Source organism: Haemaphysalis longicornis, unplaced genomic scaffold, assembly GCF_048455015.1.
Source record: "Haemaphysalis longicornis isolate Haplotype H1 unplaced genomic scaffold, Haemaphysalis longicornis Haplotype H1 scaffold_3, whole genome shotgun sequence".
NCBI lineage: Eukaryota > Metazoa > Arthropoda > Arachnida > Ixodida > Ixodidae > Haemaphysalis > Haemaphysalis longicornis.
Window position 1 is genome coordinate 132,124,758 of NW_027526335.1, and position 18,214 is coordinate 132,142,971.

Here is an 18,214-nt window from a genome sequence, read left to right on the forward strand (position 1 = left end):
CTTTGTTTATGGAATGTTTGGAGCAACAGCTTGAGCTGACATTTTTTGCTTTTATCTCAGCTCTTTGACACCATTCTGAACATGCTTTTTTTTTCAGATTTTTTTATCGTAAAAAGAAATATGTGCACTTGTCATTAAAAGAATGTTAGTACTCTCAGTTATGCACTTACGTTTTGTCTCGAATTTACCTAAGGTTTCCTTTTCTCTGAATATGTGGACGCATATGGGCCAGGGCAGCACTTTTAATAGTTTGGAATGGTCTTGCCTGTATTTTGTGAATCATTCACTTGCCTTCCAACCGGCAGCAAGCGGTTGAGTGGAGTAATAGACAGACAAATATTTGTCTTAAGTAGCCCAAGACAATTGTTTTCAAAACTATTTCTCTCTCTTTGTCGTCCACGTGGATTCGATGCGGCTTATAAGTGAATCTCAGCATTTTTTAAATAAACCTGAGGATACCTATAAGGCTGTCGCCTATAATGCGGAAAAAGTCTTAAATGTCCGATTTTTTTCCTGCTCCTTTTAGTTATTCTCATGGTGCAAGTCTTTAAATGTGTTTGCATTTGCTGCTGTGCTCGTGGATATACGATACACAGTGACACCAGTGACTGTGAAAGACTTCCTGGCGTCCCGCCTGACTAAAACCACACATATTTGGTAGGACCAGTTTCAATGTGGCTTCGATATGCGAGCATCAGTGCCTTCCGTTATTGCACGTTTAATATACAGCTCCATTAGCGGAAGTAATGCCTCATGCTTTGCGGCACATAACTCACACTGGAGGATTGTTGAGTGTTACAGCATGTTCAACCTAGGTCCCCTTTCAGCTCAGGCCAAATTTGAGTAGGCTTATACTAGTGAGAAAGTGTTTTATACATAGCTGTTACGGAAAAAATGTGCTAGAACATGTTCTCTTTTTCTTTAAGGGGGAGATAGGGTATGTCTCCATCGAACGGTGCCAGTACAGCATGACAACAGCCTTCCCATTTCTCCCGAACAGCCAGTGGTGCCTGGCTGCACGAAATAGGAAACAGAGACAGTCTCACACTCATGATACATGTAAATAAACTTTTATTTTCATCGCAAAATACCTCTAGTCATTTTTTGTCAGTGCAGAGCTCACAATCAATAGGATAACATTAATTACAAAGCAGTACACCTCTACCCTTACCTGTCGTACTAAAGCGCACACAATCGTCTCGCACCTGGAAATCCAATGTGCTCGGGAACTGGCCAGTTAAGCACTTACTGCACACAATCGGCAAAAAGCAAGTCAGTCTCACGAAAGGCATAAACGGCCTGCTACAATGCCCAAGGACACATTTGTATCGAGCAGCAATTGGAAGATGCTCGGTCACACACCGCTGAGCAAGCATGCACTCGCAGTCTGGCAACAGAAAAGCGTAAAAAGCACTTGTCTCTCGCCCAAAAAGATAAGCAGTTGTTGTGGAAGAGTTTGAGGAAATGAGGCAAGCTATTCAGAGCAGTACAGTGTCTTCGGGACCAACTCCACTGCCACACATTGTCACTCACTCCCCCTGCTCTTGGATCATTCTCCTACCTCAAATGGCATTCTTAGACGGCATCAGAATGGGTTCCCTTTGAGAGCAAATTAGCGAAGAACATGCGCAGTAATTGCTACGCTAGAAGAAACTGTCACAATACCCGAATATCCTTCTGCCGCTTCATGAATGCAAGTGACTTCTTTTTGATTAAACAAACCTTGCTCGAGGCTGACATCATATCTACATGTTTTAACTCTCTGGGTAAGAAACTACCTTCAGTTCGTTTTTTCTGTCCCCTTGCAAAAACCTGAAAAATTTGTCGCTGCCTTTTAAGAGACAGGATTTAGAGGGAAAATAATTTTATAAGGTACACTTCTGCTTATTTTTTTTTTTTGAAGTAATAGATCAAGTGGGTTCATTCCATTGATCTAACTAGCATATCAATTGCGGCAGTAGATACGAAGGTAGTTTCCCTTGTTGCAGACAATCTCAAAATGTGCACAGCCATTGCAAGGTTGTGCATTCAGACCTCACCTAAGATGAACCGCAGTATTAAATAAGCGGCTGTAGATTGCACCACTAACAGCACAAAGGCGTTACTACAGCTAGCCGTCACTGTTTTCACGTCACACGTCCTCGCTTGCATTCTCAAGTCTTCGTATTTGGGGCTACGTCTCAATCTTGGCCATGATGCCGAAACATCACCGTACTGTTCCCCAGGATAGTTTGCACCAACGCAATAAACTGCGGGTTCTGTACTGGTCGTAACATCTAAACGTCGTGTCAGGTAAGCACTGGTGCACATTTCAGCAAAGCATTGGGAGCTGTACAAAAGCGAAGGCAAGACAATACAAAATAGTTACGCCATACAACACTGGAAAAAGCCTCCAACCGAGCTGTCCACAATGGACCAATGATACTTCAGTGCCAAGGGATGCTTGTCCAAGGGACGTTTCTACAGTTTGCATGAATTGGGGAAAAAAAATTCAGTCACTTGCCCGCGACCTTGTCAGCCTAAAGTCGCAAAAAGTGCAATGGTGACACCTAAAAATGAAGTCCAGAGCTGTGCAATGCTGAAGTTTGCAAATTAACTTACGGGAAGCCAGCTGTATCAGCTAATATGACTGTGTTTCAGCTGTGCATAACAAATGCCGAAAATTGATATAGCGAATCACTATCAGATCAACTACCAATGCTACGCCATCTGGAAACTGGGTAGTCAACATTTATATAGCCACTAACTGATGAATTTCTTAAAGATTAAAGAGTGATGTACTGCAAGGACCAGTGGAAGCACCTGAACCATTCAGGCCAAAAGCATAGCTTCAGTAAAGATGGCAAAATGAAGCCCTTAAGATGGCTTCAGGAAATATGGGATGTCAGGAGATCCCGATGCTGTAGTCAATCGTAAGCTTTCTATGCCTTCGTACATCAAAACAACCACTAGACATTCTTGCAGCACGAATCGTATATTGCTCACAGATGGAGCAAGCTGTATGCACAAAAAAAAGGATGCTGCCATAACCACGCTCAATAGTTTTTCACAATCACATACAGACTTCTCTCTTTATCATGTTCACAATAATCCCATTATATTTCTTACCCTCCTTAGCACCTGAATATGAGATGAAAAACTTGATTTGACGGTGCATTTATTGTGAATTTTTTCTTGCCGACATTGTAACTTCATGATTTTTAATTGCAGCACGCACTGTTTTTTCTGGTAGATTTTTCCCTCCCCCTTTATTGTCCATAAAAAGTCTTAATTTTTGAACCCAAACAAAAAGTAAACGTTTAGCTGCCAAAAATGAATGTGCAACACAGCAAACGAGAATGCCGATGTCACAAACTGCGTTCCTAAGCATGTGTTTGTGATGCAAATCATTCACTACCTTTAATAAAAGCGCTTCACCACCTGTTCAGCAATTGCTACTGCCTTTCAGGAAATCAAGAATAAAACCTAGGCATTCCATGCCTGTCGATTAGACTGGATACGGTTAGGTTGTGCAAAGAGACACACGGTAATGATGAAATATCTATTCTGACAAAGGTTTAAGCCGCACTATGATTCACCTCTCGACAAAAAGTGATTGAAAAAATTTAATTAGTTGCCTTTAAAACAAAAAATGATTGACGTGATTTCATTAGTCTTATTTAGTAAGCTTTTAATAAGAGGTGCCCACTATTTCCCGTTTTTGCACAGCCATTTGCACAGAAAATAAAGTAAATCTAAAAAAAACCCTATGCACAACAAGCATCCCTCTGTACACCACACAGTACACAATTGCTGGATCTGAAGGAAAGGACACAAAACGGTAAGGTGGACACAAAAATTAGGATGCAAGACTCGCTGCTGACTCGTATGATTGCGGCAGTTGGCCTAGAGGCTCTGCAGAAAATAAATAAAAGCTTTATTGCAACAAAACACAGCTCAAAAACTGCCTTGCACATAAAGTGTAACCCTTTCCCCGAGCCTCCGCTTCAAAGGCGCCTGCCAGCCAGCAACACTTTTCTCCGAGGCTAAAAACGCGCAGGCCGAAATTCGCTCGCAAAAGAGGGGACAAAAGTTTATACAAGACTACTATCACCTTTATAATACAACTGCCACGACATACGAAGGCTTGTTTTCAGGATGCATGAAGTTTTCTGCCTCATTATCACTAATATATATAGATATATTCTTTTTCTTTTTTACAGCAAAGATGCCAAGTCTTTTGAATAAGAAAACTGCAATTCTGTCAGCACTGCTTCTGAGGGAAAAAGCGTGAATTTGAGACAAACTGCCTGACAAAAAATCCTGCCGATGGCTGTGACAAGCATCTGAACAACACAAAACAAAAGATGAAAAAAAAAAGAGAGAGAGAGAGAGAGGAGGGTTTATTGGAGAAAAATTTAGCTCAATTAACTGGAAGGCAACCAGGCCCATACAGCATGTAGGCTCATACAGCAATACACAAAGCTGGAGAATTTGGGGTGGAAATTTGCTGCAATTATTTTTGCTATACTTCATCAAATTAGGGTTCCATCCAGGAATGGTACTATAACAATCATTTCATATCATTTCTGACATTCCTTTCGTAAATTTGTTTTTTGCCATGGCTAACAGAATGCCTCTTTTAGAAATGATCCCCCCAAAAACCTTTGCAACACTAGACAACGGCATTTCCTTGCCAAACTTTCTGTAATCAGCACAGATGTGCCAGAGCCAGCAATTTCGCCTTTTACCACCAAGCAGAAGAAAATTTTATGCGTTTAGCAGCTGTAACTGATCTGCCCAGCAAACATGTATTGCCTCGGTTTTAAAATTACCACGATTAGAGAACTGCCCCCCAGAATGAAGTAGCTGCTCATCTATTTCTAACAGCCCTTCTTAAGACAAAAACATCAAAACCAATTGCGGACAGATACCAAATGAAACCCCAAAGAACCCCATCCAACTTTAAGCACGTCACTATTATTCGGACGGGTTGGCAGACAAATGAAAGCAGTTCGAAAACAAGCTCGTCGAGATGGCGCCAAAATTGGCCTCTGCAAACATTTCTCATTACCACAGGCAAGATGGCCCAATAGAAAACAAAATTGTATATAGCAAGCAAGCAAGTCCAATGAGTGTGCTGCTTCAGGGGTAAAAAAACAAAAACAAAAATAGAAATTAGAAAAGCTCAAGCCTATGTTAGCGACAATGACTTCATAGTGGCTTCAACAAGCGCCGTTACGCGCCGCAAATGAGAACACTATTTACACACACAATACATTCCACAAGGTGCTATAAAAAAGACAAGTACAGCAGCTGATGCAGGCAGCTTTGCATTTCTATCAGACTGCTGCTAACTCGGTTCAGGAGGAAACCAAAGCGCATGCATTTAATGTAATGTACACGATGATGGTGATGATGATGATGACAATCGCTAACAACTACAAAACACGATAAACACACCGAAATTGTAACTCAGCAATTTGTATGTGTTTTCGTCGCGAACCGGGCCTCCCCAGAGCACTTCTAGCTCACATCTACAGTCAGCCAAAACCAGGAGCTTTCAACCATGTCCACCACGTGCCTACATATTTCTCCTCCCACTTGTCACGCTGTGCGCTTTTTGACAAAAACAAACAAGTGTGCTCACAATTTACTTAAAACCAAACAAACAAACAAAAACCAGGGCATTGCTGAAGCAACTGTACATAACAACACCAGGACGGTGTTGTTATCCGACTTTCACAGTGGGTAGAGAGTTATGGCAGGCCTGGAAAAGCTAGTGCTGTAACGACTGGCTCGATACACGTGACCGGTGTACAACCCTGCTCAAACTCGTGTGCGTGCGGGCGCGCCGTTCACGCACTGGCCTGGTGTAACTCTCCGATACGCATCTGACTTCTTCTAATCTGGGAGTGCTAGGTGCTACCGCGCGCACCTTCAATGACAGAGGTAATGTGTGTCACGAAACGGTGCCTCCATTCGGCCACATCACCTCTCGAGCGGAGAGTGCAGGAAGGCTGGTGTAGAGGCCGAGAGTGCCCTGGGGGCCACGAGCGAGTGAACGATGAAGACGATGACATCCGCTGCCGAGGCCCAGACAGCCTCTTGCCGTCATCGGAAAAGCTGGCCAAGCGAAGGGTAGTAGTAGTAGTAGTAGTGGTGCGGTGGTGCGGTTAAACGGCGACGTTGTGAGACGAAGACGTGAACGCGTACAGGCTCCCCAGTTGACTGAGGCCGTTCTGGATGTGGTTGACATGTATTTGAACTTTGTTCTCGAACAGCCTGCAGGAAGACAAAAAAGGAGGGAAAAAAAAAAAAAAAAGACATGCAGTTGTCAGTTGTCACAACTTGCAATGCATTCTCTTTCATGACCATCAAGATGGTCTCACCCCCGTATTCACAAACCTAACTTAAAGGTGTTGTGCCACCAAATTTGTTGCTTGTGCATTCTTTGTTGCAAACGTTTTATAATTCGTTAGAAAGCATGATACATGCTCTCACATGCGCATATTCTGAGTAAAAAATTTATTATCGCACGATTCATGTGAACAGGATTCGGTTTCGGTTTCTGGGCGCCGATTGAAGCAGTAACGTCACAGTGTTGCGAGGAGGCTCTGCCACGGCGGCGCTGCGGTACGTTGCGACTTTACTGCGGCGTCTGCTCCCCCACATACGTGCTTCACCACGGAAGTAAACACGCCGACTCGTCACGTCAAGCCGCGACAGCTCCGACGCGGATTCTTTGTCTGCATCCTCAGATGCAGACAAATGAAACCCATGGATATGCAAACCATAATAATGCTAAAAAAGTTGCCCCCCGCCGCGAATCGAACCCGCAACGTTGACCGTACGGGCGGAACGCGCGAGACCACTGAGCCAGCGAACACACGGGTTTCGCACCACGATATAGCCGGTGTACTAGATGGAGGCCCATCCTTGCAGTCGTACGTTGGTGTTTACTAGCTAGTTTACAGAATTCCTGACTTGTAAACTCAAATTTCTTAAATAGCGCTTGCGCAGCAAGGTTCCGCGAAGCCCCCACGACAGCTTATCGCTATCAACTCTGCTCTTCTGCGAAAGCGCGCGCAAAAATAAGTGTGCCCGGCTGCGGCTGCGATTTTGCACTGAAGGGATAGTGCTTGCTGTACTTTGGTTTTACGTTTTACGTTAAAAACCTCTGCCGATACTGATCTCTTATTACCCAAATTACCTTACGTAACTGTTCTTCTGCACGAAACTGACCTTATATTTTCTACAGGCGAGCCGATCGCACACGCATTCCGGGGTAGCGGCGTCGCCGAAGAGCACGGCCGAAGCGTCGAACGCCAAAATACAAATCGCATTAGCGCTAGTGTTGAGTTGTATGGGCTTAATGGAACTTACTGAGTTTATTACCCTCCAGAAACTAACAAAATAGAGCCGCGTTCATTGCGGCACGAATGTTGTCGGGGCGCAGTTTTCGCTTCTCGGTCGATTAACGACGCGTCGTGCGACCAGTCAGGCGACCGGTTCTGTTGGCGTCTTCGGTCGGCGAGTCAGTCACACTACGGCGACTTTCCATCGGCCGACGTGTTTGTGTCGCCGTCGGCGTAGTGTGACAACGCGGTCTGGCAATTCGGCAGTTGGCCGATGTTTTGGCGACTCGTCGGCGTCGCCTTCGTATCGGCATAGTGTGTCGATACGACCAAGCGACCAAACTGTGGTAACTGGAGTTCACGTTGACGTCGCTCGAGTCGCTAACGTTGTATGACGTCACAAACTTTACTGTGCTGGCAATTCACTGACGTCATGGTTAGTGGCGCTAGCGATGGGTCCCGATTTCCAGAAGAGCATTTAGGTAATTTTTAGAAGCGAATTAAAATATATATTAAGCGCTTGCTGTACCCAGCACTTCGTGTTGAGGGTCGTTGCATGCAGAGGAAGCCCACAGCAGGCTTTTTACAGAGTTAAAATTTGGTGGCACAACACCTTTAAGTAGAACTTTTCCCTTCGGACACTTTTTGGCGCCTTAACGCATTTAAAGAACCAAACTTATGCTTAAAGTTTGTCTTTTCGCAAAATTATCGCACCGAAAAGTAAGTGCTACTTAAGGGGGGAGGTGGGTCTTTAGACAATTTTTTTTATTATTAGTGCCAGCTAGATGAAAATTGGCAGTCTTAAGCAGTTTTTAACACTGATTTCAAATATGCAATTGGTTTTGACATAGCTTCATTTGTTCAAGAAATACAACACTTTTAAATTTATTTATTGAGGCATTTCTTACGGGGGTTTAGAGCAATTTCGCTTTAGGAAACTCAATGATGATTTATACGGACATAATGCCAAAGGTCTACTCTGGGGGGCTATGCTATTTTTATTAATTTTGGACTTTTGCAAAGCATGAAAGAGGTGAACATTTGATATCAGCAATTCGTATAAAATTGCCTAATTTTTATTAATTTCTGCAAATAGGTAAACAATGACAGAGCAATAAAAATAGCATCACCCCCTAGATCAATTCAGTACGAATACAATGGTACCAGTCTTGTCATCCTAGCCCAAGAGCAACATTACAAAAACCCCCGTAAGGCAGAGCTTGGTCTTGCAAAAAAAGAAACCGAGAAAAATGCATTTGAAGATCCAGATCACGATAACTTTTGCTACAGCATAGCTACAACAATATAAATAGCATCATTTTGTAGCTCTATTCTTCACGAAGAAAAGCATACCAAGTATGACTGTAACACAAAAATAACTCTGAAAAGATTGACGTAAATTCACACGAATACCATACAAATTGCAAAGGAAAATTAAATTTTCTACTGTTACACCTCAGAAACTGTATATCCTCATCTGTGTCTTTACAGAATACAGAAAGGCACAATTACCATGTGCTGTTGTTATTTTTGCGGTACCAATGAGACTGAAGCACAGCAGCCACCCAGAACTAGATTGTCCTGCAATGCATCTCAAACCTACAGCAAGGCTGTAGGTGAAATGCACTTTGGTCATCAATGCTTCAGTGATGCAAATAGCATCAGCTGCTAGACCAATTCAATACAAATGAAACTAAACCAGTCTTGTTATCTTGGCTCAAGAGTAAGATAAGGAAACACCCCGCAAGGAAAAGCGTGACCTCACAAAATAAACTAGAGCTGCAAGTGGACTTCAATTTGGCGATGAATACCAGAGTGATAAAAACAGCATCACCTGCTAGACAATTTGGCGATAGATACCAGAGTGATAAAAACAGCATCACCTGCTAGATCTAATAATTAAATGATACCAGTCTTATCACCCTAGGTCAAAAGCCTGATAGTGAAACACTCAGGCAGAGCATGACATCGCAAAATAAGAGAGAAATGCATCTTTAGTTTCTAACTCTTGCTACAGCATGGCCCAATATAAAAAGCGCCGTGTCACTCTGTTCTTCAAGAAAAACAAAAAACAAATATGCGACCGTACCACAAAAATAATCAGGAAGGCTCTATGCAAGTAATGAAAAACTTTTGTAAACAGCGCTGGAAAACTGCACTCCTGGCTGAACTTCAAGTATGGTAGTTCCTACTTTGCACTTCCTTCAATGTCTATGCAAACTAAAGAAAAGCACAAACATATTGTGCTGCCAACTTTGTTTTTCACAAATGAGACCAAAGCACAACAGCTAACTAAATCCGGACGTTTTCACGCGGCGCTTCTCGGACCAGATTCGTACGTGACAGGCGATCTCGGCACCGCCGTCTACGGCGTCTTCCATCGTGTTTCCGTACGCTTGCAGCGCGTAGTTCCTTGAGGTAAAAGTCTCCAGGCATTGCGGCGCGAGACGTAAAGACGTTGTGACAGAATTGCAGTCACTAACGGCAAAGAAAACACACCTGAATTGAAAATACTGCGGCGCCGAACGCGCGCCTGCAAAAACAAAACGAAAAAAAAATGGCAGCTCAATGGCGCCGGCCAATCAGAGACGCGGAACGGGGTGCTCCATAGAGTTTCATACAAATAACTAGAGGGGAAACTGGCGCTGCGATCGTACGCCTCAATGGGCGTGATGGGTAGTTGTGGATTCGGATTGGCGCTCAATGGCTTGCGGAAGTTACTATGGATTGCAGGCAGTTTCGTTTTCGTTTTGGATTTCCATGAACGCATTTGCCTATGCGGGGTGTTGGAAGAATATATCAAAATACGTTTCTCCTTGAACTACATGCCGCGCGCGCACTGACGCCACCCTGAGTAGAAAGTTTTATAACTAGAGTTGCGAATTGGGTGGGTTATCAATTCGTTGCCGGCGCAGCGAGCACGAAAACACAAACGACGGGCTCTGTGCGGCGAAGTTGTCTGCGAATAAGGAGTTGCGGCGCTGCTTATTCGGCAGAGCAATGTATTGTCGAAGCTAACGACGGTTGCGAATCGCTTGGAACAGCCACACCTACCGTGCCTACCATGCGAACGCCGGCTCCTACAACCACTACAACGTAGACCAGCAGTATCGGCGGTTGATAGGAACGCAGCTTGATGAATGTCACTATTCAGGCAAGAATAACTTCTACAAAGGTAATCGGTTTCTTTTTTTTTTATGAGCACAAAACTTTTCGCTTCCTATTACAAACCACCAGCGCCGAAACTTTTTACAAGTAGTTTTTAAAGAAGTCCGCGTCCTGCTGTATTTGGCGGCAAATGGCAAACCTGCTCCGCAAACCTCCTCGACTCCGCGTCTGCTTTTTATTTAACGCCGCGTTTTATTTCGTACAAAACCAGTTTTTCGTCACTAACTTTTTTGTTCGCTTTGTAATTTGTAAACGGATAACCGGACAATAAGAGTTTTTTTGTCAAAAAACACAATTTGCGCAGCCAGAAGCTTGTTTCGATCCTACGCAATCCGGTTCCACAATTACCCATCATTCCCATTGAAGCGTAAGCGCCGCTGCCATGTACGCGTTGACACTAGCGCCAGTTTCCCCTCTAGTTATTATTGTATGAAACTCTATGGGGGTGCTCGACTCGAGCGTGCCTGCTCCTGCCAATCAGCGGCTCCGAAACGACCTTCGGTAAATAGGCGGTACCGCTCGTTCTCCTCATGCGACGCCATTTTGAGTTGGCGCAAAATACGCACAAAGAAATCAGCTACAAAGCGAGCCCAAGATGGCCGCCGCCGGCAGTCTGCTTCGAGTGTGGCGCGCGCGCGAAGTTCAAGCTTTTTTAGCCCGTTTTTCGGCGTTTTGCGGCTCCCGCTGCGTTTTCAAAGTCGTTTTTGAGATTATTCCCGATCAAATTCAGCGGTGAAACTTTTAGAGTAGGTGCTTGAAGGTACAAAGACTTCAAAAATGTGTTTTTCCCAAAATGCGTATTTTCGCGATTTTGGACCATTCTAACACCCGCGTCCCCCCTTAAAGGGACACTGAAGTGAATTTGTCAAGCTCCCGTTTTTGCTTGCACTGCGTAGACTGGCTCAAATTAGCACACTTTTCATCGTTTATCCGGTTGACAAATCGGTAATTATTTTACAAAGCGCGAAAAAAGAAAAACTACCATGCGCAGTTTGCGGCGGCCGCACCAACTAAGGCTGTGACGTTGGGAGGAGGGGCGCCGTGATTGGACGATGCCCAAGGTTAGCAATCACACAAGTTTCGGTTTCGGTTTCGGTTCTGTAAAACATAACCAATGGCGTTGTTGGATGGGCATTCTCAATATCTCAGTAATCATCGTACCGCGTTTCTGCCATGTTGTCGGCTGTAAAATGCACAAGATAAGCCTCCCAGGATGGCTTGTAGTCGTAGCATTCACTAGCCGAGACCTACGCAGTGCATGAACGCCCTCCACGTACCCGCAGACGCCCAAATGTCATGCGCTTTTCCCCCATATTTGGAACTTGCCTCCCTCATGCCTGTATCGTAAAAAGCGTGTTCGCACCAGGCCAAGGGTCTATTCATTCTGGCCTGTGCCCACTGCCTGCAAGCAGTCGGTGCTTATGGCAACAGCACGCCAACGAGAACTCGATAGCGCGCCAGTGCCAGCCTGCGCGCGTTTTGTGAACTAGTTTGTGTAGCCATGAACACTGCGGCCCAAAAAAAGGTGAACTCAATATAGAAAACATCGGAAGAAAACAAAAAAGTTAACTTACAAAAAAAAAAGCACGCACCCGCGGGGATTCGAACTCGTGACTTGCAAAACATTTGCGGTGACATACCCAGCGCCCCAGACCACTGAGCCACGGAGCGGGACGCGAGGGCCTTGCTAATATAGGGTATATATTGTACAACCGGTTTACACTTTTATTTAGTTTTGGTATTTCAAGCAGCTTAGGTGACTATTTGTTGTACTGCGATCGTGCAGTAAGCATCGCCCGAGTTTCCACAGTAGCTCACGTCTAGCAATTGCATTTCGTAGACCGAAAAGCGTTCGCAGATGCGTAGTCGTGCTGCTGACCGCTGTGCTTGTTCGCCCAGCGCAACAAAGTGCTTCCCGCGCCCTAGTTTTACGCTGTACGGTAAAAATATCAGTTGATTTTATTTCCTTAGTATTCCTACTGGCGTACCAGTCAGCGAAGCGTCGATGTGCGCTTGTGTGACCTTGACTTGGAGCTAGATACAGTGTACAAACAAACCAAGTAAAGAAAGGCACATTCTTCCATTCACAAACGTGTCCTGGCTTCGTTTCAACTAAGCGAACGAATTGCGACCAAGCAATTTTTTTTTAACCTCCTTGATTGCGACGACCCGCAGGCGGCCGGCGGACGAAACGCTGGGCCGACTGACTCTGTCGGCCGGGGAGCCGTGCAGTAGCGCAGCCGTGGCGCAGCCAATTGCCAGCTCATCCCCTCCTGACGTCACACGAAAACGCCACAGAAAATGGGCGAGCGTAAAGAGAGGAGGACAGCATTTTCGAATTAGTTTTTCTACTAAATAAAATCGCGTAAACGCGCCTAGAGTGGTCGAAACATGGCCTGGGGACTCCGGACTACAATTTGCACTAGTAATCCCGCTATGTTTACATATCACTTCAGTGTCCCTTTAAGGTAGCTCCCGAACTAACTTAAGTGCGCCTTTTCGCGATTGACATTGCAGACTACTATAATAGCTTCGCTGGGGTGTCCGATTTCACACGTAATTCGTGGGAAATTCATAAAACTGCAAACTATTAATAGAGCGCTTTCTGCGAGCAAAAACGATCCGCGCACATGCCTGCCGCCCTGACGCGGCCGTGCACACACCCGCACACCGGCCCGTCGGCTGAACCGGCGGGCGATGCGGCCAGCACCGGCTCCATGGCGCTGCCTCCGCACATAGAATGACACTGACAGGTGCAGGTACAGTTTGTCGCCGTTTGCCCGAATGAAACCAATCGGGCAAACCAAGTTACGCATGCGAGAAAGGGGATGATACTATGGTGAAAATTCACACAATAGATAGTCATGCGTGGTAGTAGCGCAAGCGGCCATCAGTATTCTGCCGTGATGTTAAGCCTAAAGTTCCCTACAGGTACTGGCTACAGACGGAGCTGGCTGATCCGAGCGCTTTGAAGCTGGCGCCACGGAAGCGTTCTTCCCTATTGGCGCAAAGGTCAAGTACCGCCCACACGCCGTGTGCGCATTGGCGCATCGTGCGCTAGCCTCGTTCGCAGGAGCCTAGCATGCGTCGAAAAGGGCGCCTTTGATAAGTGCGCCTTAAAGGAGCCATGAAGACAAAATACAAGTTTGTTTTATTCGAAAGGTTTCGTGTTTTACAGTGTCGCCAGCGCTTGCGCGGCAGCAAATGATGCCGTAGTCACTGAAAAATTAATCAATTTAGGTTAAAATTTTGATTCTCCCGCCAAATCGTGTTTTCGTGACGACTACAATGAAGTCATAACGGCGCGTATGCAAACGACCTTCCAGTGCGCCATTCGGCTTGCAGGCTTGCTTGCTGTCAAACCTCCCAGATGGCACTAGCATACTCAGCAATACGTTGTTGCTTCCTTTTTGACCATATTTACACCAGGCTTGTTTTTGTTACGGTAGAAAGTAATCGCTTCGTGAAACATGGGGTATGTTTGACAAACAAGGTCACGTAAGGCAACGGCGCTTGCGCCAATGGGGCAGCGTCGTATAAGAAAGACAACTCCAAAGCGTCGGACTGCTGTGCAGCTAAAACAAGCATAGTGCGCCCAGTACCAACAGCAGCGCGCATTGGTACCTCTATGTTTACGGGTATTTTCATAACTTCAGTTGTTTACCGCACCAGTCTTACTGCTGTAAAATGGATATGCATTACATTTAGACGAAAACAGCTCGTTCGGAAAGCTTATAATCTCTGCCTAATTTGCATTTGCTTTTGCCGGCCTCTGCCAATCGTAGAGCAGGCTGGTATTACATCATAGGTTCTGTTGCAGGAAATGAGCTAGTGGGTTGCATGGCCATTCCCTTTTTTCCTAATTATATAGCTTATTTGAGCGAAGTTTACGTTAAAAATGGTGTCGGTATGATTCTAACGAAGCAATCTTTTGAATAAACCAACCTTTTGTTTTGTCTTCATGGCTCCTTTAAGGAAGGTTCGTGAGGCGTAATGCGGCCTTTTCTCATTCTGTTCCTTTTCAAACACTTACGAAAGGCTTCGTTATGGCATTAGTTAAGTATGCTTTCTGAATATAGGGGTCATTCCTTAAATTACATGTACCGTACTTACCTGATACTAACGCGCACTTTTTGTCCGGAAAAATAAGCTGAAAAATCGCATGCACGTTAGAATCAGATACGAAACTGAAACTGCCGGAGCGGAAATTTCATCCCGCCATCTCAAGATGGCGCCAAAGCTTTTAGCAACGATTATTCCAATTTTTCGGATGCAGGAAGCCTGGGCTAGTACACTCTACCTAGGCGCCTAGGCTTTGTTCTATCGGCGTTCACACAAATCGTCAAATCATTCCGCTTGCGCGCTTGCTAATAGCAATGGCAGCAGCGGCAACGAAAGTACGCCGCTTCCACGAGTGGCTTACGAGCGGCCCCCCGGCGTTCACAATGAGCGGTCGGCTGAACGGTGCACCTCTGGAGACGCTCACGGGATGGACGCACGAGGCGTGGGCCACGATACCATCGACCATGGTTGAACGTTGGTTCAGAAGTGTGGCATCGCGAACGCTCTTGACGGCACCGAGGACGAGATGTTGCAGTCAGCGGAAGACGACAAGAAGCTCTTGGAGAGTGACAACGAGCGAGATTACTTTGAGAAATAAATCACCCGTTTCTCTCGCATTCGTTTTTCTTGATCACAAAGTTCCATGCGCGTTCCAATCAGAGGTGCAAGTTTTTTTCGTTTTTTTTTTTCGCCTGCAAAATAGGGTGTGCATTAGAATCAGGGCGCGTTAGAATCGGGTAAGTATAGTAGTAGATATCCTTACTGCATCAAGGTGCTCAATTGGCCTCCTTGATAATCCCTTAAAGGGCAACTGCAGTCCACATTTCAACCTCCTGAAACAGTTATTTCCATATAGTCTGCCTTTTTACTGCAAGGTACAAAGCATGCAGCTGAAATACACGTATCCACAGTGCAAACGCCCATAAAAAATCGACAATTTTGAAAGCGAAATTGAGGAGAGCGCAGCAATAAGGGCCAGGCTGAAGTGACATTCCAGCCGGTGGGTGAGCGGTGGCACGCGGCCAGCCTGCTGGGGCAAACCTGCGTGCAACGGGCTTGCCCTCACCACAGAGCTCGACTGATTATCCTGGCTGGCTGAAAGAAAATGCGCAGGGCCAGCCGCAATGATCCGCCGGCAGGTGCACTGTCACCTGCGACGGAGCTATTTTAAATGCTTATAACTAATTAACAACGGCATTTCATTGGGCAGTCTGCTTTTCAACGCATTTCATTGGGCAGTACGTACCACCAATCCCAGTTGGTTTGGTGGTACGTACTGTACGTTTAAAGTAAATTTGGCCGAGGTGAAATCTGAGTGCAGTTGGCCTTCAATTGTTGAGACAAACTGCGCAAACTTTGTGCACCAAACTGTGCAACACACCCCATTCCTACTTGGGCATTCTGGAATTCAAAAACAAGAGCGAAAGGGGGGGGGAGGGGTGCTCACAACAGCGATAACACATGATCCTCCTATCCAGAAAGCAAACTGAACTTGTGCCTTAAGGCAGCGGCAGCCTTTTGTAATGGTCAGTAAGAGGATCAGAAAAACAGGCCACCACACGTTTAAGAAACTTTCCCTAAGGTGGCCTTATCAAAGACACCATTTCGGAGCAGGTTAGGCGCCTGCAGACGAGGATAGCGCTCGATGCTCCAATCCGCGCATGGTGGGAGGGCGGAGTCTGCCTTTTACAGCAATCATGAAGCACGCCCCTGCAGCGGTGGATTCGAAGCACTCAGATGGGCCAGCTACATCCGTGGCCAGCCTCCCAAAGAAAGCATTAGGGTTAACATCGCACCAGATATCTGACCCCCACTTGCAACAGAAACGCGGATCACAGTCTGTTGAGCTGTTTTTCCATACACTATCACCACCCCACCACAGTGCCTCAGTGGCTAAGGCATTGTGCTGGGCCCAAGAACGCGAGTTCGATCCTGGCCACGGTGGCTGCTTTTATGATGGAGGCGAAAAGCAAAAACGCCCATGTTTCAAGATTTCGGCGCACGTTAACGATGCTCAGGTGGGTCAAAATTAGCCTGGCGCGTTAAACCCCACAATCAATCAACCACTTTGCCAGCGCCAACGCTGGCCACCTTACGCACCGTTCGAGCAGACGTGCGGATGTGTACACAGCTGCATTGAGACAGCCAGCGTGCGCGAGTGGATCGTTCTCGCACGCGAAAAAAGCTTTGATTTTTTAAGCTTTATCAATTTCAAGCGCAAAATGTGCGAAATCTGCAAATTCAGCTAAGCTATCGTCACAATCTGCAATGTTGGTCAGGAAAAAGCACATAAAGGTAGGTAGGGAGATATCTTAACAGAACTTTCCTGTCCCCTCCTATTCAAATAGATAGTAGTTTATCGATGCTTGCAAAATCAAATTTTGATGTTTTTTTTTTTGCAGCGCTGATTTTTAAAGCGTCACTGGGAGTCACATCACGGGCGCTCTGAAGATATGGCAATGGTGTCGACATCGCAACTGCGCCACAAAAACGCTGCCTTTCCTAGACCCTTGGACAAGCCTACACACAAATTTTGAATGATATTAGCCTTTTATTCATCGGATTTCAATATGGAAAGTGAACGTGAGTAAAACCAGCGGGAACCTGATACCTTTGTTCGACGCAAGCCCCAGAAAATGCATAAGTATCGAAACTGTAAATTGTACTGCGAACAAGAGTGGAACAGTAAACTAATGTTTTCTGCGATGCATGTCTAGCTAATCTATGTTTGACAAGTTCCAGGAACTGCTTCCCCCAAAGGCATGAAACTCAATAGGGTTTCCTTCTTTCTTTTCTTTTTTTTTTTGTACGGCAAAAATTTTTACAGTTCAGCATTTCATATTTTCAGGAGTTTTGCACTGCTAGTATGCAATTTTTGTGTCTTTTTCAGTAGGGAGCAACCCCAATGTTTCTGCTAATTTTAATTTGTCACAAATTTTCTGTGCAGCTTTGTTTCTTTCTTTTTTTTTTTCACAAACATTCATGTTTCAAACAATTGCCATTACGAAGGAAATTTACCCTTCTTCATTTCGTACCATACACTTATATGTTACATATTCTTTGCGACCGGGAAAAGATTATTTGCTGGACTAGCCAAAATCACTGCTTTTTCCATGGCCAGGAAAGTGTTAAGGGGGTTACGGAGATAACATACAAGTTTCTTTTATTCAAAAGATTTGGCGTTTTCTAGTGCCCTCAGAACTTGTCCGGCAGCGAATGATGCTTTATTCACTGAGAAAAAAACAATTTAATCCAAATTTAAATTTTCCCACTGCATCCTGTTTCGTGATGTTGGCAATAACAATTATTCAGGACATGTACATAAAACAAAAGTTAGCATGTTGACCAAGGCTGCCGCCTTAGGAGGTCTTGCAGATAGCAAGAGCTCCTGCTTTGTTCCCACAAAACAGATAAACTACGCTACGGTAGTACCGTGCAGTGTGCCTTCCGCTCCCTAACAGCCTGTCGCTGAACATTTTTTGTTAATTTTTTCTGAGTTTTGGCCACTTGAGTTTGGAAGCTCCACTGCCACGATGCCTGGTTTGCCATACAGTATGTTGCGATTTGACGGAGGCAAGGCCTGTCCTAGACCTGTGGCAACGGTGGCAAGACCGGTGGGCAAGACCTGTCCTATGGCGATAACAAAA

At 45.3% G+C, this 18,214-nt stretch overlaps 1 protein-coding gene across 3 annotated transcripts in view; it reads right to left on the bottom strand.

The window, feature by feature from the left end:
• Positions 1-3,568: 3,568 nt before the first annotated feature.
• The window catches only part of LOC144175095 (protein lin-9 homolog), a 61,327-nt gene continuing 46,681 nt past the window's right edge, over positions 3,569-18,214 (bottom strand). For all 3 annotated transcript variants that reach the window (XM_077704159.1, XM_077704161.1, XM_077704160.1), the window contains exon 16: positions 3,569-6,264. In XM_077704159.1, the coding sequence (XP_077560285.1) occupies positions 6,156-6,264 (109 nt within the window). In that variant the 3' untranslated portion in view covers positions 3,569-6,155. The remainder of the gene's footprint in view (positions 6,265-18,214) is intronic.